We start from the raw sequence: 26,977 nt of genomic DNA, 5'->3' as shown, positions 1-26,977 counted from the left end.
TAGCCAGACCCCGGCCCCGCCTGCGGTCAGCCGGGCCAGCCCCGCGCGCGCGCCGGCTCACATGGGGCCCCGCCCCCGGCGCGCGGCCCGCCCCGCCCCTGGGCTCAGCCGCGCGCCGGGCGCCCACCTGGGGAGGCGGCGGCCCGGGCCTTGGGCGCCGGCAGCCGAGCCCCGGCGCGGGCGCTGCGGGCCCGACGCCAGCGCCCCCGAGCGCCCCGGGCCACGCGCGGGCCCCCCGCCCCTCCGCGCCTCGCCCGCCGCCCGCGGCCCCCACCCCCCGGCCGCTCCTCCCCTCTCCCCACCTCCTCCCCCGCCCCCGCCCCTCCCCCGCCGCCTCGCCGGCTGCTCGGCCGCGCGTCGGAGCCGCACGGGCCCGGGGCGCCGGCGGCGAGGCCACCGCACCTGCAGCGCGCTCGGGCTGCCGCGCGGGCACCTCGCCTCCCGCCGCCCGGCCTCCTTCTACCCCGCGCCGGGACGCCCATGACGCCCGAGCCCCCCAGCCGGCGACAATGACCACTTCCCTGCAAGATGGGCAGAGCGCCGTGGGGAGGGCGGCTGCCCGGGACCCGCCGCTGGCCGCCCAGGTGTGCGGCGCTGCCCAGGGGAGGGGCGACGCCCGCGACCCGGCGCCGGCCCCCTGGCCGCCCGTGCGGGCGTTCGTGCCCCCGGCGGACGCGCCCCGCGGCGCCGCTGCAGACAGGTAGGCTGCCCTCGGCGGGCGCGGGGGAGTGTCCTGGCTTGGCAGCCGGCGAGGGGTGAGGGGGCGGGCCGAGGGGGGGAGCCATGTGCCCAGAGCTGGGCCAAGTTTGTGAAAGTCTCTGAAGACAATTCCTTTTGAGCTGGCTCCTACCGGATCAGCAGGACATTGCGATCTCCCAGCGCCTTATAAATAGCATCACCGTTTCATTGAGAGCTCCCGGTCTCTCTCGCCTCTGCCCATCGGTGTTAGCTAGGAGGCCAAGCTCCAGGCTGACCGCCCCCCTTCCTTATTTTTTCGTGGCCCTGCGTTTAAAAATATAAACAATCCTTTTGATTTTGTATATTTAAAAAATCGTGGCATAAATGAGTTCACCTCCCACATAGAGTCTTACAGCGACCCTGGAGAGGCAAAGCACAGATTGACATTTGAGCAGTCTAGCTCTTCGGCAGGAAAGAATAGAGGCTTTAAAAGGTTTCCCAATCTCCATAGCTTTCACCGCTAAGTGCCTTTAAGAGTTCACAGTTATGCACATACTTCAGGAAAGAAAAAGGCTGCAACAATACAAAAATCTGTAGTCCTTTATATTCATACATTGAAATGGTCCCTTTTTTTTCCCTTCAGATTTGCAAAGTGCTTCAACTTCACTGAAGTTAAAATTACTCTGCAGTGGACTAGAGTACATTCATACTAGCAAGCTCTATTCACTTACCTCCTCAAAAACACTGCCTTGCGGTTTAGTATCTATAAGCACTTGAAAAATCAACAGACTGTGTGTGGGCAACATTGTGAATGAAATCTGAAGTGAGATGAACCACAGTTATAATTAATAAACCATAACTTCCAAAAGTGATTAGTAAAATAGCATAGGGATGAATTCATTAAATGTTTATAGACTTTGTCACTTTACTGGGTGCACAACAATGTCTAACTCCTCAGGATGTTTTACATTAATAATTACCTAGTCTGTATTTTGGCTCCTGGAAAATTATTGAAAGTTCTGGAAATGGGGTTTCCATGCCCGGTGATTTTTTTTTAAAGCCCCCTCCCTCCAAAAAACACGTATAGGCATACTATAAAAGATTGATTTATATCAATTAACATATTTTATTTTGACCGACAGAAAGTACATCACTTACCTTTGCTGTATACTTTATATAATACTGGTGTTGTCACGGCGTGGTATGTGTTGGCCTTAACTTTTTAATCCTGACAGCAATTATATTTTACATTCTGTTTTATGTAAATTACATCCTATGTTCTCTTGGTGTAGGAGAAAAAAGAAAGATCTTGATGTTCTGGAAATGCCATCTATTCCAAACCCTTTTCCTGAGCTTTGCTGTTCTCCATTTACATCTGTGTTGTCAGCAGGCCTGTTTCCCAAAACAAATTCAAGGAAAAAACAGGTATGCATTTTAAAATTTTCTAATTCAAAGATCTTAGGAGTTCCCAATCTGTAGTCTTTAAGATATTCAGTAATTTATAATGTTAACAAAGGATTAGCATAGCCTACTTTAAATAAGTCTATTGACTGACATAGTTCTTTGGTAGTATTTTCCTTAAGGGTCTCAGTTTTCACAGCTCTATGATGGGAATGTTAAAACTTACCTGTCAGGCTTTTGGAATGGGTTAAATTAGAGAATATATGTAAAGTACAGAGTCTGGGAGCTGTTTTTATTCACAGGGTAGCTGGAGAGTTTTATGTGACAATAGATTATCAATTTTAAGTCAGAAATTGGAAGAGGGGGCAGTGGTATGGGGATGAGAAGGGGCTCAGCTGGCTCCTTTAATACTTTCTTTAACCTTTCACATTTTCAATCCAAGCCAACCTCATTTACCAAAGGCAAGTGACCTAGTGAATCTGTGGGAAAAGGTAATTGGAGTTTAGACTCGACGTGTCTTCTTCCTTTCAGTGAATTCCTCAGTTTGGAGGCTTGTGGCCCCAGAAGGCAGATGACTTGTAAGTGATGATTAAAAGATGGACTTTATTTTTATGATTTCCTTTCTTTTCAGGTTGCTAGTTTGGGACTGACTTAAGCAAACTAGATTTCAAGAACCAAGCAACTATGGGGAGATACATCGTGATTATACATTTGTGAGAAAAAAAAATTAGCGTATCCTAGAATAATCCCATGTCTTCTTAATGCACTTCCTCCCAATTTTGAGTCAGCAAAACAAAGAGAGGCTTTACTAGGCAAAATATACCTTGTTCTTGTAAGGAGAGAAGCAATCCATTTAAACAGTCAGATGCATGCAGTGAGGAGAGGGATGGTGAAGGGAGAGAGGACAGTCGATCATTTTCCCCCCATCTGTTGTTCTCTTTCCTTTTTTCTGTACTTTTACTACCTATGATGGGTTCAATACTGTGTGTTTATAGTTTGGTGAATGGAGAAAATACCTTAGGAAATAGGTGAATTCTTGATAACATACAGCAGTAATAGAGACAGTGGGAAAACATTCCTTGGAATATTGTGTTTTGGGAAGTCTGGTATTGCAAGGCATATATACTTTTTTTGGTGGGGAGGAGGTTGAAGTTTAATTGGTGCATGTACTTTTCCATAAGGATTGGAGAAAGTGGGAGTAAATATTCCTGGAGCAGAGGTTTGTTCTGAATTAGAGTCTTTGATGGGGGAGGCAAGTCCTCAAGTGAGCGGGACTCTGGCTTGGGATAGGGAGCTGAACAAGGAGGGGCCTCTCTTGAGCTTTATTATCAGAGTGAGGGTTGAAGTCAGAGCCCTAGGGCAAAACAGCCCTGCTGAAAGGCCTGGGCCTTTTAAGAGCTTGGCTTTTGGGTTAAGATATAAGATGGGAATATGGATGATAGATTTGACTGTGTGTCATGGTGGTGGAAAAAATTGATTCTGGATTGTCTCTGATCCAGAATGGGAAAAGGAAATGTCTGAGGATGACATAATAGCCATCCGGGGAACTGAATAGATGATTTCCCTACTTATGGGGGGCCAGCTCTGTTCCTTGCACCATCCTAGGCTCTGAGGCACTGGGCTAAGCAGACATGCCCTGCAAACCTGTTTACAAGGTGGGGCTTTGATTGGGGTTGGGCTGGGGCTAGGAGTTGAGCAGAGGAAGGGAAGTAGAGGGAGAGAGGCCTGGGCTTACTCTGATTTCGTGAATGAACACTGGGAGAATGCCTGTGTCTAACATATGGGTCGATGGGGCAGGGTTTGTTTGAATAGAGGGAGAAAAAGTGTTTTATGCTTATGTTAATAGAGGAGAAAAAAGAGAGAGTAAGTGTGGGCGCCAGGGTGTTCCCTAAGTGTGGAGTCATCATTCTAGAGTGAGACATCTTCTCTTGGGGATTGATAACATTTCTTCAGATCAGGCTTAGTAAAACGGCAAAATGGGAAAAGGGTGCTGTGTTACTTTGACTCCACTGGGTTTCCTGCTGTGGCCCTGTGTCCAGTTTCGATGATGACCTTCTCAGAGAGCATTGCATCTACAGGGACAGCTGTGCTGTTTCATGAGCAGGGAATTCTGGCCCGACTCCTGGAGACCAGTCCCAGGGGGGTGTTCCCACCTGAGAAGGACCCTTCCTGCTGCCCTCTTCCTTGGCTGAAGAGTTCAGGTCTAGGAAGAGAAGGATGTCCCAAAGTTGGGGAGGAGGAAGGTTCCTTTTCACGTTCTTGTATGTTTCCTTTTCCCCACCTAGACTTTGCGTTTAGCACTCACCCTTTGCTTTTATTCCTTGGTGTATGCACTTTCTTTGGATTGAGTGAAGTTTTGGGAATAGATGACTCTATGTCAGTAATTTCCCCAAGCTCTGTGTCTTTGTGACACAGACTACCCTTTTACAAGATGCTATTTCTGGCCCAATTATCTCTGACCTTCAGTTGAGATGATGTAAATGACTGTATGTGATAGTTTTCTGTTGACTTTATTTATGGTTGAAATATGGGAGATGATATCTCTTTTCTTTATATTCTCTCTTTCGTTTGTTTTGTTTAACCATTCCAGTCATTTTAGCAATTCTTTTCTCCCCATAGAAAAAGTGAAGAATTCCACTTGTTATTTACAAATAAGTGACCAGAAAGTTTGAAAGAATCCAGACTAGAAATGTTAAATTTCATGTGGGCTTTCAAACCACAGTCAAAAATCATTTTATGGGCCGTAAATATTTTTTTACAATTTGAGTTGCCTCCATAATGCATGAGTGGAAAAGTGCATTGAAGCCACAAATAGGATATGCTTTATCTCTTTTTGCAAATAAAATGTCTCAAAGTATACAAAACTGTAGGCTTTCAGTATTATCATTTTAAAATAAGAGTTAGAATGAGATAGACTCTGGACCTTCATTCCCTCTCCATCTTTGTATAATACTGGCCAGATATATTTCCTAGGTATATTTCTTTGTGTTTACCAATAAAGCAGATTTAAAGTGTAACTTTATTTATATACGTTGTCCAGAAAAGTTACTTGCAATTAAATTAAATTTTGTATTAAAAGTAACTTAACTTATGAATTTACATGGCTCCTTTTTTTCTATGTCTGGTTGAAATTTACCAAGAAATCATCCCTTAGCACTTATTATTTGAAGGAAGGGAAGGAGTAAGAGATCTTTAGCCCTTGCAGAAGAATCAGTTGTTGTCTCAAGTTTGTCTACCCTCAGGTCATTTTTGTGCTTGAACTAAGCTTCTATGGTAGCTCTAGTTAATTGCTTCCCAGGACTATGCAGTATAACTGATTCACAATAAAGGCTCTGAAGACTTTAAAGATAAAAAGACACCTGTGAAGAACTGTGTGTCGTGGAACGTTCCAGCTGCAAGAGATCTTTGAGATCATCTAGTTGAATGCTTTTCTTTTACAGATTAGTAAATGGAGGCTAAGAAGTGCTATATGACTAATGGTGGCACACCTGGGACCTGAAATCTGGATTTCTTGATGCTTTGTCACAGTCTTTTTGTAGGAAGGTAGAATTTCTGCAGAAATTGAGAACTGTAAGAGTAGTACAAGTGTTAAAGTTATATCAGTATTGTTGGTTATGACTGCCCAAAATACAAGAGCAGGGGTGACAAATGCCATTTATTTATATTCACCTAAAGACCTGGATTCCTCTTTTTTTCCTCCCTCAAATATAACTGTCTCTTTTTGTTTTTTCCTCTCCATCTTGTCCCTAAAATTGATAGGAAAAATTCTATCAGATAATTGGTTAATCACCAGATAAGATTTGCTAGTATTATTAATAACCAGGTTTGGTGTGTAGTTTGCAGTCCACAGTCACAAGAATGCCAGGAAGTGGGTCTGTCATCCGCATTTGAAGATTTTTTTAAAAGTGCAAAATCCGGAAATGATTTGCCCATGCTTCCACAGTTTAAATTGAGGGAGATCAAAAAGAATATCCTGTCTGAAGGTGCTTTGCCCTTCATCACACTGTTTCTGGTCTATTCTGTATTGAATTAAGCCGTTGTATATATCTCAGAAAAATAAAAAAATATCTTCCAAATAATTAAAAAATTCGTTTTCCACATGCTCTGCCTTTGATTTTATTTTCCTCCTACATATCAGGTACTATCAAAAGATAAGTTCATCTCTGTCACCAAATTAAAGGGCCTCTGATGTCATTCCTTTGTCATAGCAGTAATTGTCCCAGTTTGTATATGTTGTCTGGCTGCTCTACTAACCAAACTCTCATGTATTCATTTTTCTAATATACACAGAAGTAGAAAGCAATAAGCTATACCCCCATATTCCCATTTTCCATATTCATCTAATATTAAGTTTTTACCTCATTTACTTCTTCAATTCCTTTTTGAAATTTTTATTGTCTTTGTTGAAGTATTTTAAAATAAATACTGTCATTGCGTTCCTACTTAGTTTTGTATATATCTCTGAAAAATACATTTTCTTATAGAACCCAAATGCCATTATTCCCTAACAAAAAATAGTAATTCTTTGGTATCATTTAAAACCATCCAAAATCAAATTTTCTCCGTTGGAATGATCTATGACATCCTCAAACTACAAGCTGGTTATGTTTCAAAAGTCTTTGGAAATTTTTGGAAATTTAAATTCAGTTTCAGATGGAAATAGCATCATAAGTTGTATTTAGGCCCCCCAGGCCATTTTACAAAATTCCATTTAATGTGAAATGAAGTGCAAATATCATATATATGCAGAAAGAATAATAGAAACAATACTTGCTTCTATTAGAGTTTTGGACAAATGTGTCTTTCCAACAGCAATTTGCTACTTTTCAATGCTGGCACTTGATGAATATCATTTTTCTTGGGAGGAATTTGAAAGTACACAGATCTTTGTGGCAATATTGAAGCAGGCTTTAGAGCTGTCCTCCTCAAAGTGTCGTCACTGGCCCCCTTCCTCAGGATCAGCAGAGTTGCCTGTTAAAACTGTAGATACTTGAGCCTCTCAAAAAACCCACTGGATAATAATATCCTGGTGAAGCACAGAGGAATTTGACTTCTTATTTTTTTTCTCTTTGACATTGTACAACATCGGGGTACTCTTATTCTCTGCTGCAACGCTCTGGGGCGATCTGACTTTTCATAATCGTGGACAATTTCATTTAGTTGAGGAAAGGTAGGAATATTACAGATGGACTTTAGTTGGTATTTTATCCAAGTATTGATTGTTTGGGGGAAACAGAACCTCACATGAACTAGCCTGAAATGTTATGTTATAGTACCTGAAGGCCGAAAGTTCACTGATCTCATGACAGGTTGGAATTGGGAATTAGAATGTCAGCAAAAATCAAGGCAGCCACTTTCTCCATTCTCTCTTTTTTTCCTCCCACAAGCACAGCACATAGTCTCTGCTTTTCCTTCTAAATCCATTTCATTCTTGACATTTCTCTGTAGTCTTGCTTGTCTTGATTGCACGTCAGTGCATGTGGCCCCACATGGCCGTCCCTATTGGAATAAATATTTCCTCCTACTAGTGGTTTAGCACTTGGTGATTAACTTGAATCTGTATCTGGAGAGTGCTATTAACCCAGCTTGTCCAGCTCTTAGTCAGCTGTGGCCCAGGGGACAGAGGGACCTGGACCGCTGCTCACTCAGCAAGGGTTGTGGGAAGAAATTTTGTGAGTGGGAAGTGCAGGTTCAGTGGGTATGGTGTATGGCGGTGGGGAGGAAACAGTGGACAGCTAGTGGCCCAGGAAAAAGAGATCTCAAGCAAAAAGTAGCGGACGTGAAAACAAATTCTTATTGGATGCTATGATATATGGTGATCCGCTGATTCGTTTGTCTGACTTAGCCTAGACAGTTTACAGTATCCAAGTTCTTTGCTTCAAATCACTTAATTCACTTGAAGTGTATTTATTTGACAGTGGTTTCAGTTGATGCCACCCTTCAGTGATGGTCATATTCCTTGGCCGTTGTCCTGAGCTTGCATCTTAGTGAGGTCCCTTAGACAGGACCAACCAACTCACGAACCTGCCTACTTCGTGCTAGTTACCTTCATTTGTAACAGAAGACAGCTGTCTCTTTCTATTTTGGAACTTAAATCCCCTAGCAGATCTTCTGCTTGTCAAGGTTTTATTTCCAGTTTGAAGGTTGACTCTAATTTTTGGTTAATTTGCAGGGTACATTTGCAGTCCAACGTTTATCTGCAATATGGGTTTTATTTTTCATTTACTTGAAAGCTCAGCTTCTGGTTTGTTTTTCCCTAGGGGCATGTATTATGTTCTATCAAGAGAAGGAAAATTGGAGTCATTCATGGTTCAGTATAAATGTGGATCTTAATTAATATAAAAAAGCTTTCTGCAATCTTATGGATATTGAAACATGTCAGCGTATATGAAATAGTAAAAAATTCTGCTGTATAAATATACACTGATGTGTATTTGAGCGGGGATGAGCAGACTTGGGAATTGTCCTTAGGGCATTCTAGATGAGGGATGGCTCACTGGAGAACCTAGGAAATGGCCACAAGTCTTTGCCAAGGCAAGGGAGCGGAAGGGAAGCTTTCAGAATCAATTTAGAAGAGAAACGGGAGAGCTGATATAAGGAGAGCATCCTTTACCTCTCGTCCTTCCCTTTGGTTCCTCCTCATTTAGTATTTTTCAAAGCCACAGAGAAAATAAACAAAAATAGGAGGATAATATTCTTAACTAGTTTACAAATGCTTCTGTCTATTCCAAAAGATAATTCATAAGACTGCTGTTTATTCAATATTTTTTTTCTATAGATGTAATGTTACATGTGGTGGTTAGGTTGTTAGGGCAGTGAGTAAAAGTTTTTTAACCCATAATAGCTTCAAAGAATGATACATTTACAACACCTTGTGCTCCGTTTTTAATATTGTTTCTATGGAAAGATGTGAGTCAGTATGTGATTGAAAGATATTGGACTGGGAATCTGCAAGCCTAGTTTTTAATATGGTCCTGCTGCTGCTGAGTGATGTGATATGAGACTGTTGGCCACACTTTCTGGGCCTGAGAATGCTGCAGTTTTATTCTATTCCTGGAGCAAGTGATTCTCATGGCTCTTGAAATACTAATGATTCTGGGTAGTAGATACAGGAGTCACAGGAGGCTTCTTCGGTCCCATTGGCCCCAGAACTTCCCTCTCAGCCTTTGTTCAGATCATCCCACGTGGTCACCACACCTCCTTTGATAAAGAGCACATTTGGGTGCCATGGGGAAAGGAGCACAGGAGCCACCTCTATGGGGATGATGAGGGCAGGAGGGGCTAGTTAAACTAGAAATTGTGCATCAATGTCAAGGTCCAAATATTAGAAAGAGAGTCAGAAAAGAGATCATATCTGGGAGGGGCCAGATTGGGTGGTGAAGTTGTGTTTAAATTTAGAAATAAGGATTTGAAATTAGATGTGAATGTTTGAGGCTGGCATAGGTCCAATATGCACTTGGCTTTGCTTGGCTTAGAGGGTTTAAGGTGGTCTTAACCTCTAAGTCCTTCTCTAAATTCCTCTTGCTCCCCCTTCAAGTCATCCATTTGGTTGCTCAAGCCAAAATCCAAAGAGACTTCTTTCTGGTCTTTGGTTGTCTTGCTACATCTTTCATCACAATATACTTGAATCTGTAAACTTCTCTCCATCTCCACTGCTACCATCCCGACTTCAGCCACTGTTTTCTCATGTTTAGGAGCCTCATATATGGTCTCTTTATTTCTACTTTACCCTATTTTTGTCCATTCTTCATACACGTGTTAGAAGTCAACTTTTAGAAATGTCGATCACATCATGTCACTTCCTGGTTGAAAATTTTTTGATAGCTTATAATAGAATTCAAATTTTTTTTTTAAAGATTTTATTTTTCCTTTTTCTCCCAAAGCCCTGCAGGACATAGTTGTGTATTTTTAGTTGTGGGTCCTTCTAGTTGTGGCATGTGGGATGCCGCCTCATTGTGGCCTGACGAGTGGTGCCATGTCTGCGTCCAGGATTTGAATCGGCAAAACCCTGGGCTGCCGAAGTGGAGCGCAAGAACTTAACCACTTGGCCGCGGGGCCAGCCCCTAAAATTCAAATTTTTTCCTTAGCCTACAGGATTCTACACGTTTTGGCTTCTGTCTACCTGTTAACCCTCATCTGCTTTCTACTCTTTGTTCATTATACTCTAGCCATGGTGGAGGGGCAGTCCTGCCTTGTTCATGATCTTGACAAGCTTTTTTCTACCTCATAGCCTTTGGCTTGGCTGTTTTCTCTGCCTGGAACCACTTTTGCCGGCTCTTAACATAACTGACTGCTCTTTATTCTTTAGATCTCAGCATAAGATCATCTCATCAAAGAGGCCTTTTGAAATTAGTCTACCGAAAGTATCCCTCTACACCCGTTTTTTTTCCTCCTACTTCATCACATTTCCCAGTGTATTTCCTTGCCTGTACTTACTATAATCTGAATTGTCTTGTTTATCTATTTGGTATAATTATTTATTGTTTTTCTCTCTAAGTAGAATATGTTGGGTTCATTGTTCTTGGATTCTTTCATTGAAAGAATGAATGAGTAAATGGATTATTGAAGATAAATAGTTAAAATCAATTTTAACAAATTGTATTTTGACATATTAATTCAAATAATGATCAATCAGCTTCCTCCTCTTCATCAAATTTTAAAAAATATTTCTAATATTATTAACAAAAATAAAAATATATGCTAGGCCTCTGGACCAATGGGGTTTTAGCAGTATATATCTTTTGTTTTCATTACACACATAGGAATTGATCGTTTTTAATGAAGTTAATGGATATATTTCTGATTTTATACCTAATTCTTATTTAATGGAATTATAAGTGAAAAGTACTTGGCGGACTGCTGCTCTTTCTTCCAGCTTACTGGGTATTAACAAAATCCACATAGTTAGAAAAACTTAAGTGGAGATAGCAATTGAGTTTATAATATGAGTCTCTTTGAGCAAAGGATAGATGTTAGCAAATGTTTTAATTATTAACTATTAATGTCATTGGTGAATGTTTTAGGCCAGGGCTCATGGTGTAGAAATAGGGAGACATTTACCCTTTGAGTATTCAAGAAGACTTTCCAAGGGATGTACAAACTCATGGATTTAAGAGAATCAGTTTCCAGATCCTCATCTTCAATATGTACTTGTTCCTAAAACTTATCTTCTTCTCTCTCCCTGAATCGTCATCTTTCTGAGAGCCCGCTTGTGTTCACAATAACCTTCTCTGCTGGTGCAGTCCTCTGAGGCATGCAGACCTCCCTGGCATCACACGTAGGGAAAGCTTCCTTACTGATTAGTCAGAGTGCCACAAATCAGAAGGGCTTCCTGACTTTTTATGCCTTAAACATCGTTCGGATTTTGGCTAGTGCTGAAATGTTCTGAATTCAGATAGATGATGGTGTGATGGGAGTAATGACAATTTTCATTTCTTATATTTCAACTTCAATTACTGACTTAAGTTCTTCCCTCTCCTGACTATTGTCAGAGAATATATAACCTTTGAGGGAGAGTGTCCTAAGAACAAAGCAATTTATCACATCAATGGGAAATACTGATGCTAAAAATGGCCTTTGTTATGTATATAAATATATTTTCCTCTGTTCTCAATACTTGGGACACATCAGTAGCTGAAAAAAAATGCTCCTGTAAACACCGGATGGGATATAGGTTAGTGCTGCAGGTGGGGTTCCCTGGGAAGCCAACTTAGAGCAGAGCTTTGCCTGCAGGAAGTTTACTGGGGAAGAGCTTTTAGAAACAATGCCTGTGGGAATGGACTCAGGGAGAAGTTGGCGGCAGTGCAGCCACAACAGAGACCTCAGCTGATCCCATAGTTGCTCTGGAGCTGGGATGGCCCTGCGGAATTGTTTAGAATGAAGGGCAGAGGGGCCGGGCTGCCCAGGAAGGGCCTGACCTTGGGCCTGGTGGCTCTCTTAGCTGAGTGCACTGGTGGGTAGGGAGGACTTAGCCGGGAGGTCTTAGTGGCTGACGCTCTAACAGCTGAGAAAATGAGTGCTTTAGTGCTGAAAGGGGCGGGTTTGGGTGGTGTGCCACAGCATCTGCAACAGTTAGTAATTCTGATTCTTTTAAATGTAACAGAAATCCTTTCTGAGACCACCAAATTTTTGAAGATAAATTGAGTAGAACTCAAGGATATATATAACTTGCATATGATTTCTTTCAGATTTTTTTGTGTTATTCAATCTTGTGGTTAAAACCTATTTTATCAAATCCTATCATGAAATATTTCTTCCAATACCAGTCAATTCCCATACTTTATATCATAAAATACCTCAATATTTTCTATTTCCTGTTAATACAAAAATATACTAGCTGCGAGACTTAATTTTTTACAAGTATATACATTTGCTTTCACTAAAAACACAAATTTTTATCATGATGAATACTACAATTAGTGGAGCTATTTCTAATTTTATGTTTGATTTTTATTTAATTACATCCAAAAGGTGAAAAAATCAGGTTGGAAATGTACACACACAATTATCAAAGGAATTCCATGCCCTTCCTAGGGCTTCATCATACTCCTCAGAACTCTTAGTTCTGTATTATTCTAAGTTTGACTGCTTTCAGCTATTTCTCTTGTAAGATATAATTCATAATTAATTTTCAGTGTTTTTTAATACTTTTTGCTTCTCAGAATGCATATTGATAACCTCTTTTCGAACTGAAAAGTAAAGTTGGACTTTATCTGATAAGTCTGACTTGGCTGATTGATTTGAGAGTGAGGATTAACTTTTCCAGTTATATGGTTGACATTTTCCTTAAATTGAATAAACTAAGTTTAGAGCCTTAAACTTTTGATGAAACTATATTTAAAGCACATTATAAGACAAAAGCATTTTATTAAAAAAAAGTTGGAAAGAAATCATGCAAAAGCCTCACCAGTGTTTTAGTTTGGCCAAGGTGTGATAAAATTAATGCTTTTCCCCCCAATTTCTGTGAGTGTATTAGTTTGAACAAAGTGCATTTAAATGAAAGAGTAACATAACATTAATGGTAAAATTTTGTTGATAAACTATCCAGAAACTGAGAAAGTGAAATAATCTGATTGGGTAACAAATTTTTTCAAGTCAGGAAGTTTCCAACTCATTGCTTTCAGTTACATCCTAAGAGGCTTTAATTGATTTACTGGATGATGGATCATTAAAAACGATTTTAACTCAGATGGAATTCGAAGCTTGACATTGCCTCCCACCGCCTCTGCACTCTTTCCTCCCTTACCCCATTACTCTGACATACTATATGTGTTTATTCTCTGCCTTTTCCCACTAGAACGTAAATCCTGTGAGGGCAGGGACTTTGTTTTACATACTACTCAATCTCTAGCAGACAGAGCGATACCTGGCACTTAATATGCCCTCAGTAAGTTTTTGCTGAATGAAAGAATAAATGAATGAATGAATGAATGGGGAAGGAGCAGAGGAAGTGGTTATTATAAAGGGAGGGAAGGAGGGAGTATTTGGGAACATACTAATAGTTTAGTATAAATGATAAACAGTTTGCAAGGAAGCCTAGAAAAGTGAAATTCAGTTTAGTTACTAGGAAGGGTCTGATATTGTTAGATGTTAAAAGAGATCCTATTCAGGATAAACTTTTGAGTATAGATATACCACTATTAGCACATTCTAAATTTGGGTTACCCTTGCTCAGAATAAGTCCTGTTCTTTGTCTCTTTGGTCCCCTTGTAAGCATTTTCAGTCTTACCAGCCCATGTGTGCCACTTAAAAAGCACATATATTTATGGGGCTGAGTCCAGTAAAAGCTTTTCAATGAACCCACATTCACAGTGGAAGATTACTTTCATTCTTGGGAAGGGTGACATATGCATGTGCAGCCCAGTGTTCAGATGAAAGGGGTACTTTGGTATTATTTAACTGTGTATTGGCAAGATTCAGGCCAGTATCTGGTTTCTCTTTAGAGACATTTTGCATTATATTACAGTACTCTTACTGTGCTGTGCCAGGGAAATTAAGATCAGCTGGAACACTCTGTAGGTCATTGGCTTGGATTCTTAGGGCACTGGGAACTTGATGTTTTGTTTTAATGACCTCATTTAGGCTGAACCTGCCTTTGTCCCAAAGACATAAGGGCTCCTTTACAAAACCATGTCTGCCCCTTGGGAAATATATGGGATAGGTTTAGAGAAAAGTGACTAAATATTTGAAGGCATTGGGTCAACTGCCATGTAAACAGTACTTGATAAATTCTAACTCCTTAGTCAAGCAGGATGAAGAGGAGGCATAATTAAAGTCCCCTCGACATGGATGTAACTATCAAATTCCACAGTATCTGAAACATACTTTAAAGGTTGAAGAAGGTAGTTTTAAGAAAAATGAAAGGAAGAGATGCTTACGGGTCATGTAGCAGTCCATGGGACTTGTGCCCCCGCAGATGGTTTCTGCGGAGATTTCCAGAATGAATGAAGCACCTCCTCCATATTTCTCAAAGTGGGAGTATATGATGCATATATGCATATGGGGTGTGTGAGGATTGTGGGAGGGCCATATGGGAAGTTGCATGATAAACATGGAACACCTTTCTGGAACAATAATTTTAATTGAAAATAAGGGGAAAACATTTTTCTATTAAAATAAACACTCCTATTTCTATAAGTAAAATGCACACTTTATGCGGATTTTTATGAACAAATTAAATACCTTAGAGTTATTGCCTACCCTGGGATGGCAAGGGCTGTGTAATTACTTTCTTTTGCGTTTTTGGGAGTTGTGGTGGAAAAATTTGAGAAACACTGGTGTTGTTTTCAGTTCTGTGGGAAGTAGCTTTTTGTAATCCTCAGGAGGATTGGTTATCATCTCTCTTTTTCTTCTAAGTTCTTTTCTAGCCAAAGTTCTTTCTCTAAAGCTTCTCTGATTTTTTGGGTATCTATATCGTTGATATTGAGGATATTGGGTTGTTAAATATTTGAAGTGTTTTTCTATTCTACTTTCCTGCAGCTTGGCAGGAAATTGCTAAATTGCTAAATTCACTAAAGTCTCTGAAAACCACCTTATTCCCGAAGACCTCATTCAGTGCTTATTTTGACATCTCAGCAGTTTTGGGCATTTTTGATTACTCTTTCCTTCTTGAAACATTTTCTTGACTTTTACCTCTCACAGGTCTCTGTTGTAGGATGTTGGTGTTGGTGAAAACTTTCTGTTTTCATTTTACTGCTGGGGTGATCTCATTTACTCCCTGGCCTCAATAGCAATGTACATGTAAGTCTAAGCTAGGTTATCCTGGGCTGTCTGCTAGATATCTTCACTTATACAGTCCATAGACATTTCAAATTCAGCATTTTCCAGACCGGATTGATATTTTCCACTTAAACTTGCTCTTTTTCCTATGTTTCCCTTCATTAGGAATGGCATACTCTCTGTTCTTATTAGAAAATCAGATATCTAAGTTCTTTGGCTCTTCAGTATTCTTCTCTCTCCTCTTTCAATTGGTTACAAAGTACTCTTGGGAAAACAACTCTTGAATGTATCCATTCTTTACAACCTCTCGCCAGTTGCGCTCGTTTAGGCTAAATCATGTGTCTCATAATTGCTTTGAGAGTCTTCTCACCGATTACTCTATTTTTAGTCTTGTTCCACTCCTAGAAGTGTACTGTGCTTTAAAACAATTTTGTTTTATATTGAGGAGCTAAAATCCATCTAACACAAAATTAACTATTTTAAAGCATACAATTCTGTGGCATTTGGTACATTTACAGTGTCGTGCAGCCATCACCTGTAATTCCATCACCCAAAAAGGAAACCCTGGATCCATTTAGCAGTCTCTCCCCATCCTCACCTTCCCCCAGCCCCTGGCAACCACTAATCTGCTTTCTGTCTCTAAGCATTGACCTATTCTGGATATTTCATATACAGGGAATCATACAATATATGACCTTTTGTGTAGGGCTTCTTTCACTTAACATGTTTTTGAAGTTCATCCACATTGTAGCAAATAATAATACGCTTTTAACCATGAGATAATTCCAAATGTGTAGAGAAGCATATATTTTTTGTTTTGAAGAAGTAGGAGGTGGTTCATACATGATAGGAACCCTCTTTGTTCCTTTGTTCTCAATCCTGTTTTGTCTCTCCTTTTCCCCTACTTTGAGGGAACCACTGTTCTGAGCTTGGTGAGTATCCTTCCATGTTTTTATACTTTCACGGTGTATAGCACTGTGCTGTGTTTTAATGACTTATGTAAAAATATATGTGTATCTCTGCAACTTGCTGTTTCATTCAACATTTTTTGATTAATCCATGTTAATATGTGTAGATTAGTTTATTTTAATTTTGTTTCATTGTATGCATACATCACAATTTATTTATCCTTTCCCAACTGAAGAAAATTGAGAATCTTTTCAATTTCCATGATTAAAAACCACACTGTACATTCTTGTGCCTATGCACAAGGGTTTCTCTACTCTCTGTATTTAGAAGTGAAATCTCTGGGCTGTAGAGCAGGTGTGTGTTCATTTTTACTAGATATTGCCAAATTGTTCTCTAAATTGGTTGTACGCACCAGCACTATATGTGTCTCCATTTCCGTACTTTTTCATCAACAGCTGGTATTTTCAGATTTTAAAGTTTTTGCCAATGTGGTGAGCATAATGAAATTTAATTATGGTGTTAATTTGTATTAGCTTAATTACTTGTTGGGTTGAGTATCTTTTCATATGCTTCTGGCCATTCATATTTCTTCTTTGTGAATTATCTATATTTTTCTATTGTGGTGTTTGTCTTTTTTAATTGATTTGTAAGAGTCCTTTGTATGCTATTGGATACTAATCTTTCTATAATTATAAACATTGCAACGATCTTTTCTCGGTAATTGTGACTTGTCTTAACTTTGTTTCCAGTGTCTCTTACAATAAAGAATATTTTTGTTTTATTTTAGTTAAATCTAGTTTTGTACTTTTCTGTATCTTATTTAAGAAATTTTTTCTTCCCTCTCCATCCTGAATATATTTTCGTCTAATCATTTTAACATTTTACTTCTCATGCTTGGGTCTTTAACACAGCATGATTTAATTTTATATATGATAGGAATCTTATTTTTTCCAGATGAATATCTACTTATACAAGTACCATTTATTAAAGTAATCACTTCTTTTCCCAAAGCTTTTTAGCATTTCTTTGATCATGTATCAAGTTCTCTTTTTGGTAGTGGAGTGATAGTTTTAAAGGACAAATCAGATTATGTCATTCTTCTCTTAAACCATTCCATGGATTCCCGTCATTCTTTGAATACATATGTTAATAGGGCTCTGGGGGTACTGCATAGCTGGGCCACCTCTCTAATCCTGTCTCCAAAGCTTTCCTCCTTATACCCTGTACTTTGACCACACTGAACTTCTTTTAGTTTTCTACTTCATTCTTTCTCTTACCCGACCTTGGGAGGATCAGGTCTTTCCATAAGTTGTTCTGTCCTCCTGCATCTCTTTTCTCCTTAATCTTTAGATAGGTGGCTGCAAATCTGTCTCTTTGAAGACTCAACTGAGAGAGTCTTCTCTTCCCCTACCAGATCTGCATTAGGTGCCCTGCTTAGAGATAATCTACCAAGTCAGTTATGTTACGTTATCAGTCTATTTACTTAGCAGTGTTCCAGTGTCCAGGAAGCTCTCTAGGGGCAGCAGAAACCAAGTCTGCGTTGGACATCAATGCATTTCCAGACCTTAATGTTGTGCGTGGTGTGTCGTAGGTCCTCTGTAAATACTTGCTCAATGACCAGATGGTTCAGATATCACTTTTATCCGAAGTAGGACTTGTTTCTAAAATCTCTGATACATAGATGATCATCCATATAGTCTTCTTGAGCATTTTTCAGTGATAATGAGCTATTTTGCTTGTGATCAATAAAATCCTAATGTAAATGCTTTCTTATGAACTGCATATAAACCAAGCTTTGTATAATTGTTAGAAAAAAATTTAATTGCAAAAGTTTTGAATTTTACTTTTCCCCAATTAAACCTTTATTTTGATCCCTTATTCCAACATGTCAGGATATTATTAAATTGTATTTTTTCATTACGATAATTGTCTCAACTTTGCTTTGTATGCACCTAGGCATAGATGATATTAGTGTCTTCATTCAAGAGTGAAAGACGAAGCTCGCCACGTGAGCCTGCCTTCAAGGGTGGTGCTAGTGGATTAGCCAACACTTTACGTTTTCTCAGTATGCTGCTCATCCATTCACTCAGTGCTTATTGAGTGTCTGCTTTGTACTAGTCATTGTGTTTGATATATATATAATTGTGTTATCATTCTGGTCTTGCTCATCTTGTCTATCAGGCGTGTCATGAGGCATTTCTCAATTATTCTTTAGAAATCAAGATATGCTCAGTCTTAGATATCCCTCTGACCTATCAGTATAGAGACTTACTTAAAAAGTATAGTAGTTGCCTCTTATCCACAGTTTCTCTTTCTGTGGTTTCAGTTTCCTGTGGTCAATCGTGATCCAAAAATAGTAAATGGAAAATTCCAGAAATAAACAATTCATAGGTTTTAAATTGCACACCATTCTGAGTAGTGTGATGAAACCTTGCATCATCATCTAGCTCCATCCTGCCTAGAACGTGAATCACCCTCTGTCCAGTGTATCCACACTGTATACACTACCTGCTCGTTAGACACTTAGTAGAGATCGTGGTTATCAGATCAACTGTTGCAGTATCACAGTGCTTGTGTTCAAGTAATACGTTTTTTATTTAATAATGGCCCCGAAGCACAAGAGCAGTGATGCTGGCAATTTGGATATGCCAGAGAAGCCATGAAGTGCTTCCTTTAAGTGAAAAGGTGAAAATTCTGGACTTAATAAGGAAAGGAAAGAAACTGTATGTTGAGGTTACTCAGATCTATGGTAACTTTTATTACAGTATATTATTATAGTTCTATTTTATTATTAGTTAGTGTTGTCAATCTCTTACTGTGCCTAATTTATAAATTAAACTTTATCAAGTTATGTATGTATAGGAAAAAACATCGTATATGTATGTGTTGGTACTATCTGCGGTTTTAGGCATCCACTGGGGGTCTTAGAATATATACCCCGGGGATGAGGGGGACAACTGTAATAATTCAGTTGTTACTATTATTGCTAATATTTATTCAGTCTTTACACTGCACTAGGTACTGTGCTAAGAAGATAAAAAGTTTTATAACATCCACTTTTCCCAGTCCCTCAGTGGAGTAGACACTACTGTCATATCCATCTTATAGAGGAGGACGTTTAAGTTTATGAAAGATTATATGATGTGATCAAAATTATACAGATGGAAAGTGACGGAGGTGGGATCCAAACTCAGACTGCCTTGTATTAGTGAGATGGGTAGATTCCTGATAACCTTTCCTTCCTTCCTTGCTTGCTTCCTTCCTTTCTCCACTCTTTCCTCTTTTTGTTGTTGTTTAAAAAAACATTTTGAAAACAACAAAGGAATGTTTTTAGTAGATCAGGCCCATCCTGTGAGTAGTAGTAACGGGTAGAATTCTAGAGGTAGGCGTTGCTGAGATGTCTCTCATACATGGTGTAACCAGTGTGCCTGGTGGAACAGAACCAGTTTTAAAAGGTTCCTCTCACTGAACATTAGCTTAGACTTGATTCGTATATATACATAATTATAGTAATCACACAAAATTTAAATATAAAAATGCTTTTTGGTTCTTTGAGGAAAATGGTTCTTTAAAACTGTTGACTGTCTCCTGACTCATGGAGGTCTGTGCAGTTGTAAAGCAGTGTGACTTTTCTCTCACACTGGTTTTTAAGGGTGCATATATCCTGACTTTATATTAGCGATGATACAGTTTTCAAGGTACTTTCAAATATATTATCATTTTTATCCTCTTAATATCTGACTGTAGTAAATATATGAGTTAGTTTTATCTCACTTTCATAGACGGAAAGACATAGGGTCAAAGATCAAGGGTAAATTATATGGTGTTATATGACAGCCAGGACTTGAACCCAGATTTACAGATTTTACTTCCAGCCCTGAATACCTAACACAAAATTGATAGGTGGCATTCTATTTAAATTTAAATACAAAATACCTCCTTTGTGCTTTTTTTTGTACGTATATATGTATAAAAATACAGATTTTTATATATGAAACTTGGATTGTGACAGTAATAAAATGAATTGTCCTTTAAACTGCACGTGAAACCCAAACTTAATATATTCTGATCTCCCTCTACCTCTAATATTTTTCCTATGGTATTGGTATATTGCTTTCAGGAAATATAAAAAATCCTTTATATTACTGTTTCAGGAAATGTCAGAAATCCTTATTATTATTTTTTAGTTTGTAGGATTTTGAATGAGTTTTAGAAACTACCAGGGAAATTGGATCATTCTCAAATCAGGATGTATTCTTACTGAAAGAGTTTAGCTTAGCTTTCCTTACTCTGGGGTGTTAAATTAATTTTGATTGACAGAACCGTGCCTAGGATTTAATTGAGATTGAAGTTAGTAAAAATCTTGTCCCATGGCCTAGAGAACAATTGGACAAAGTAGATGAAGTAGAGAGGAGTGTGTTTTCTCAACCTTTTATTCCCTTTGGACAGAACCCAGGTCACCTGCACACACAGTAGATTTCTGGTAGTGGAGCTATCCTGCCACTGTGTGGTCACCATTAGCAGGTCAAACACCCATCATTAAAATAAAGGTGGGGCTATAAATATCAGTGCAGAGAAAACTGGTTTTTAAAGCATGAGAGAAAAAATGATGCAAATATTTAAACATTGAATTAAATTCTATTTTCTAAAAAAGAAGTTATCAGTCCTTCACATATCAATATGTTTACCCATCAATCTTAGAAAAGTTGTTCTATATGTAATGCTTTAGCATGGCAATTCTCAAACCTCACCAGGCATGTCACATACCTAGAGTATTTGAAATAAGTGCAGATTCCTGGGCCTCATCCTTGCGGGGTCTTTATTTGTAGGTCTGAAGTGGGGCTGAGGTATTAGAACTTTTCACAAGAACCTACCAGGAAATTCTTACGATTCTGATGCAAGTTGTCGGTAGACCACTTTTGAGCAAACCATGGGGTAATCTGATTCAAACAGGAGTTTCAGAAGGACAGCATTTCCCTTCTAATGCAGAGGGAGAATTGGACAATCTGCCATCGTTGTAGGGGGAAGTGTTATTTGTACAAACACATGCTTTATATACATTTGTGGTTCTGTAATATTTTTTCTAAATGATAACACGTGTCTAAATATTTTTACTTCTTCTTAAAGCTGATTTGCTTTTGCTTGAATTTTAAATTGCATTGCTTTAAAAAAGGAAGAGTATTTGTTCTTTAATAAAGAACCCCTATGGCAATGGGAATTGTCAGGGCTCCATGACTGCAAAAGTGGTTATTGAAGTAGATCACACGGGGGCGCTGTTGAAATATGTTTTCGTCTGTGGTTAGTTCCAAATACAGACAGCAGAGGGGGCATGCTGTAAATGACCCAAAGAACCTGTGACCTGCTGTTTTAGTATGAGTTAGTCTAGATTGCATTGTTAATTTGTTTCATTTAGACTATTACAGAAGTATCATTTGTCGAAACAAATGATGGATTTAAGAAAGAACCATGTGATTGTAGGATTTTATAAGTCAGTTATTTGAGGAAAAATATTTTAATCCTATATTTAAATGATTCTGATTTCTTTTCACATTTTTACGTTACATTATGAACAGTGGCTCTAGCTAGCATCTCTTGTAGGCTGGATTTTTATTTTTAGTTCCAAGAAGTAAGAGTCTGATATGTTAAAGTGTTAGTTGATATTATAAAAGTAGAATTGACAGATATCTCCAATACATTGTTTGTAGAATAAACTTTTATAGTGTTTTGCCTAAGAATTGAAGATGTATGTTGTTCAGACCATATTATATCATTAAAACATTGGAAATGAATCTTATTTCCTAAAACTTGTTTCTATTTCCTCCCAGATTTGGTGTATATGTAGAGACTTTGTTTCTAACTTGGTGTTCTTTTTTTGTGGCATTCTTCCATACATGCTTTCATCAATTTATGCTCTGTTAGTAACAATAGAATATATCAACTTGAGTTAGGTTAAGCAGAAAAAGAATGCCTCCTTTGCCATTCTTTTTGTCAAATTGTGACCTTTTTGAAGGCAGGGACTGTTCCTTCTTTTTTTTATCTCTTTAGTTTCTACTGTGAAACATTGGACAGAGTAATGAGTGTCACCACTGGTGTCAAATCCTAGGTACAGGCTATGGTGGGTTAAAGATGGCTATGCATGCTTTGCTATACCTCATATGGAGAGGTTGGAGTCTACGCCTTGTCCTCTAGTTCTTGGTGGGATCTGATTATTTGACCAATATAATACAGTGGAAGTAACACTGTGACAATTTCTGGTTCAAGGCTTTAAGAGACTGGCAGCTTCCATTTCCTGTTTCTTGGAATACTGTCTTTGAGAAATGTGGGCTTCCTTATCTGAGCCCTGTGTGACTATACTGAGACCACCATGCAGGAGAGGTCATGTGTAGGCTCTCTGATCTCCAAGCCCAGCTTTTCAGTCATACCTGCCAATATGCTAGACATGAGAGTGAGACAGTCTGGGATCCTCCTAACCAGCCCATCCGCCAGCTGAGTACTTTGTGATGTTCACTGACACAATGTAGAACTTAGGAATCTAGCCAAGTCCTGCCCTCCTGACCCACAGAATCATGAGATACTATGAAAGCATTGTTGTTTTAGATCACTGTGTTTTGGGCAATTTGTGATGTAGCAATAGGAAAACCAGAACACAGGGAAAGTACCTGAGAGAAGAACAGATGGTGGCGATCGGAAGGAACCTTGGAGAATCTTATTTAACTACTCCCTTTTGTAGGGAAAGACTGCATTCTGGAGAGATGAAGTGACATGTTCACTTCAAGGTCATCCAGACAGTGATGGTCACAGTCAGAACTCTAATCTCTTTGCTGTCCTTGCCTCTGGAAGACTCTATAACATCTTAATTTTACACTTTACAACTGATAAGTAGAGGCATATAGATATAGGCTAGAGACATCTAAAGAACTATTACCATGACAGAAAGAACTTTTGCGACCTCAAAAAGGACCCCCAGACAGTGTTTTTTTTACAGGAATACCCAGCCCAAACATTTTGTACTATTTATCTAGTATTATAAAAAGTTACATTCTAGTGTAAATGTATGTTTCATTTAATATTCAAATACAGTAAATAATACTAGAAAAATAAGCATGCACACAAATAGTAAATGCTCATTTCCTATATAGGCAATCTAAACATTTATGCAGTTTGTATTACAAAATTCCATGGTAAATTTGGAGACTTTGAATGTATTTTCCCATTGAAGCAATGATATTCAAAATTCAATTTAACATGTAGCATGCCTAACATATAGTTCTTTAAATAATCACCATATGTATCAATTTTCTGTGGGAAAATGCTTTCCGAATTCCAGCTTGGTATCTGTGAACCCATCAGTCCAACCTCTCCCTTTATTGGATTTTGACAGAGGATGTGGGTTCTACTCTTCCTGTGAGCGATGGGAGTGGGCCCCTTACCTTGCACTTAGCATCGGCTGGTGGCAGATATCTTATGTTTAAGGATCAGGGAGAGAAGGTTCTGAGGGCTCCATGCAGATGGAGAGATGGTGATGAGGAAAGAAAGGGAGCAAGAGCATGGTTCAGGACTTGCTAAATTTCTTAGTTCAGGTCTGCTCCTGGTGCTTTCCCTCCCTCTTTCTTGTAAGTATCCTAGAGGTTGGTGTACTTGCTTTCCTTTCCGTCCCTCCCAGTAGCTTCCTCCTTTCCAGGTATCATTCTTAAACTCACTAGACAACACGATGAAGTCTCTCCGTTTTTCTATACTTTCCTATTTCTAAAGATGACAGTGATTTTCTATTCTTTCCTTTTCCTTTTCCTTTCTCTTCTCTTCTCTTTTCCTCTCTCTCCCCTTCCTTCTTTCCTCTCCACCCATTGTCTTATTTCTCTTAAAATCAACCTAATTTCTTTTATGCCTTGGGAATTGTTAGCTGCTGTAGTTAATTAAATTCTTCAGTTTATTTTTAGGCTTAGGGAAGGTGAGTGGCAACTTTACTGCTTATATAAATAAGACAAAATATTTCTGTTAGATTCTAAGCCCTTAATAGGAAGGACTACAGCTGATATTTCTTTATCATTCCTTTTCACATACTTTTGACATACTTAGTAATGTTTGTTGTATAAATAAAGATTAAAGATCACAGTTATGACCTCTCTCTATGATTATATATCTGTGCTATGAAAGAGGTGAAATGCACTGAAGATTACTTTAAAATCCTGTGAATGCTTGCATATTGCCCACGTTCCTAATCTGTGTGTTTAGTGCAAGTTTATGGAAATTTTTAAGTCAAAATTTTACTGTTGGTTTTCTCTTTTACCTTTATTTGTTACTTTTACTGATGTTATGGTGTTACTGCTAGACTTTCTTGTTATGATACCATCAAACAGCAGAGATATGTAAAGCCATAGATGTGGTGTGGTTAAATTCCCTAGTAATAAGGGGGATATCTGACATTACTTCTATTCCTTAGAGTAGGATTAAATAAATGAAGGTTTTGTAGATTATTTCAAGGGTTAAAGACTAGATCGAGGAAACATTTAATTTTTTTTAGCTGAGTTTTTGATAAGTGAACTATAGTTCTTTAGTCGAACAGAATAATTTGCACTGTGACAGTCCAGCTTTCCTCAAGGATAAGACGAAAATTGTGCTGAAAAGTTCAAGGTAATTTTTGTATTTTATGTTTCCTTGAGCCTGATTTGAAGTGTAAAAATAAGATGCCAAGAAGTCCCAAGTTGAAGAACATATTATTCCACAAAATGTTATCTTTGCGTATTTATCAGTTTTTTTGCTCTAGCCATTCTAAGCTGTTTGCTATTTTTATCTTCTTAGACTAAATGCACTTTGAATAATTCCTCCAGTAATCAAGAAGGAAAACACAGCTATGAGAGAATCCCAAATAGTAATTTTAAGAGAAACTTAGAATAATATGTAAAGAAACTTTTTATTAAGGATCTTGGTTCATTCTTAGTGCTTTTCTTTTTAAAGAAAGTTGGCCATTTAATGACTTGAGAGGTATTAATTAACTTCTTATGTTAGAGTCAAGTTTCTTCAGACATCCATTGGGGCACAAATTCTTTAGAAACTCAGTATTTCAAAAGATGAAACTTAGCTCTATTTGCCTTACTAAAACAGGACTTACTGTTACAGATTTCATAAAAAGCAACTGTAATTATATCCCTTCTACCCCACTTAATCACTTATGTTTGGGAAAAATTTATTTGTGATTGTGCATAGAGTGGAATACCTACAGTATATGCCAAGTTGGAAGTTCATATGTAGGTACCAAATATAGAATGCAGCTTTTGTTTACATTGTCCACTAAGCATATTCTAATTAAACTCGTCATCTTATTCTGCCCTATTGCAATGGTCTCTAAATGCCGTCAACAGGTCTCCCAGATCATACCTTTCTCTTCTTTTTCTGTTAGTGCTAGAGTACTCTTTCTAAAAACCTAAATTTGAACATGACATTTCTATGTTAATTCTTGAATGACTCTCCACTGCCCATAGAATAGAGCCTCAGCTCTTAACTATTGCTTACAAGGCCTTCTGTGATCTGACTTCTGACCACCTCCCCCCTTGCCTGCTGTCTCTTCTCACTTCACATCTTGCTTTCCCCGTCAGGCATAACTTGCCATCCCAGAATGGATTATCACCTTTCCTAAAGGGCATGTCCTAATATCCTCAAGAAAAATGGATCACATTCTCTTTGGGCCCCACTGTATCCTATGCATTTGTTTTCATATTATCTATACCATCTGTGCCCTTATGGTTTTTTTATATCTGCCTCTTTCAACCACTAGGCTATCAGACCCTTGAGATTAGGGATTATGTCTTACTCATCATGGATCCTTAGTACATAGCCCTTGGCATAGTAGGGTTTAGAAAATGTTTATTGAATGAAAGAATGAGTAGGCTTACCAAACTGAACATGTCTGCTTGACTACATAAACATTGATATATTATAAAATCTTTTGCGTGCTCTCAAGTTAATTGATCATCTGGGCTTGTTCTATTGGTATGTTTCATTGATTTATTTAATAAATGCATGTTTTATTCCCTATATATATTGATACTGTGCTGGGCTCTTGAAGTGAAACAGTCATAGACCTATTAATGGGTCTGATACTGTAATTTGGCATTTGAGGATTAAAACCATTTTCATGAAGAACCCTTGGCTGAGCCTAGCAGAAACTGATTTTGTTGGTATGAATTTGGACCTTGAAAACAGTAGGGGTACTTTCCTCTTTTTCTTTCTCTAAACCCTGTTTTTGCTTTTGTAAATTTCCTTTTGTTATAAAAGTTAACAGGAAAATATCTAGTAGGTAAGTTAAAATTTACAAAATATTTATGGTAAAAATATATAGCTGTAGAATCACTTAATGAAGAAATTTAAGAAGAAATTGATTGCTTTTTCCTGCCCTTACACATGGCTACTTTAACTAACAACTTGGAGATCGTCAAAGTGTGAGTCCGGAGTTCCCTGTGCACCAGTGGTAGATAATGAGCAGTATTTGAAATTCCCTGGTAAATAATTACATGCAACTTCTGTACTTGACAAGAAAAAATACAGTGGACAGCATCCTGGAGTAAGACGCAAGAAAATTGATTCTACTCGTGGCTCTGATTAGCTAGATAGTTTTTGAATAAGTCAGAAGACACTCTGCGTGTTTCTTCATCAGTAATATAGAGGGGATGATACCTATCCCATTTATCTCACATGGTGTCATGAAGATTAAATATGAAGTTAGTCTTGAGGACACATGAACTTATTAGTTATCAGAATAATACCTAGATACCTT

The 26,977-nt window shown here is 38.6% G+C and overlaps 1 protein-coding gene across 2 annotated transcripts in view; it reads left to right on the top strand.

Annotated features, from left to right (window-relative positions):
* Positions 1–349: 349 nt before the first annotated feature.
* GRB14 (growth factor receptor bound protein 14) overlaps positions 350–26,977 on the top strand; it is a 121,148-nt gene continuing 94,520 nt past the window's right edge. Inside the window, exons 1-2 of one of the 2 annotated variants that reach the window (XM_023623038.2) lie at positions 350–700; positions 1,971–2,103. In XM_023623038.2, the coding sequence (XP_023478806.1) occupies positions 510–700; positions 1,971–2,103 (324 nt within the window). In that variant the 5' untranslated portion in view covers positions 350–509. The remainder of the gene's footprint in view (positions 701–1,970; positions 2,104–26,977) is intronic. The other variant, XM_023623040.2, reaches the window with a different exon arrangement.

The sequence above is a fragment of the Equus caballus genome, chromosome 18 (genome assembly GCF_041296265.1).
Source record: "Equus caballus isolate H_3958 breed thoroughbred chromosome 18, TB-T2T, whole genome shotgun sequence".
NCBI lineage: Eukaryota > Metazoa > Chordata > Mammalia > Perissodactyla > Equidae > Equus > Equus caballus.
Note: the sequence above shows the minus strand (reverse complement) of the source record. Positions and strands in the feature narration are given on the sequence as shown.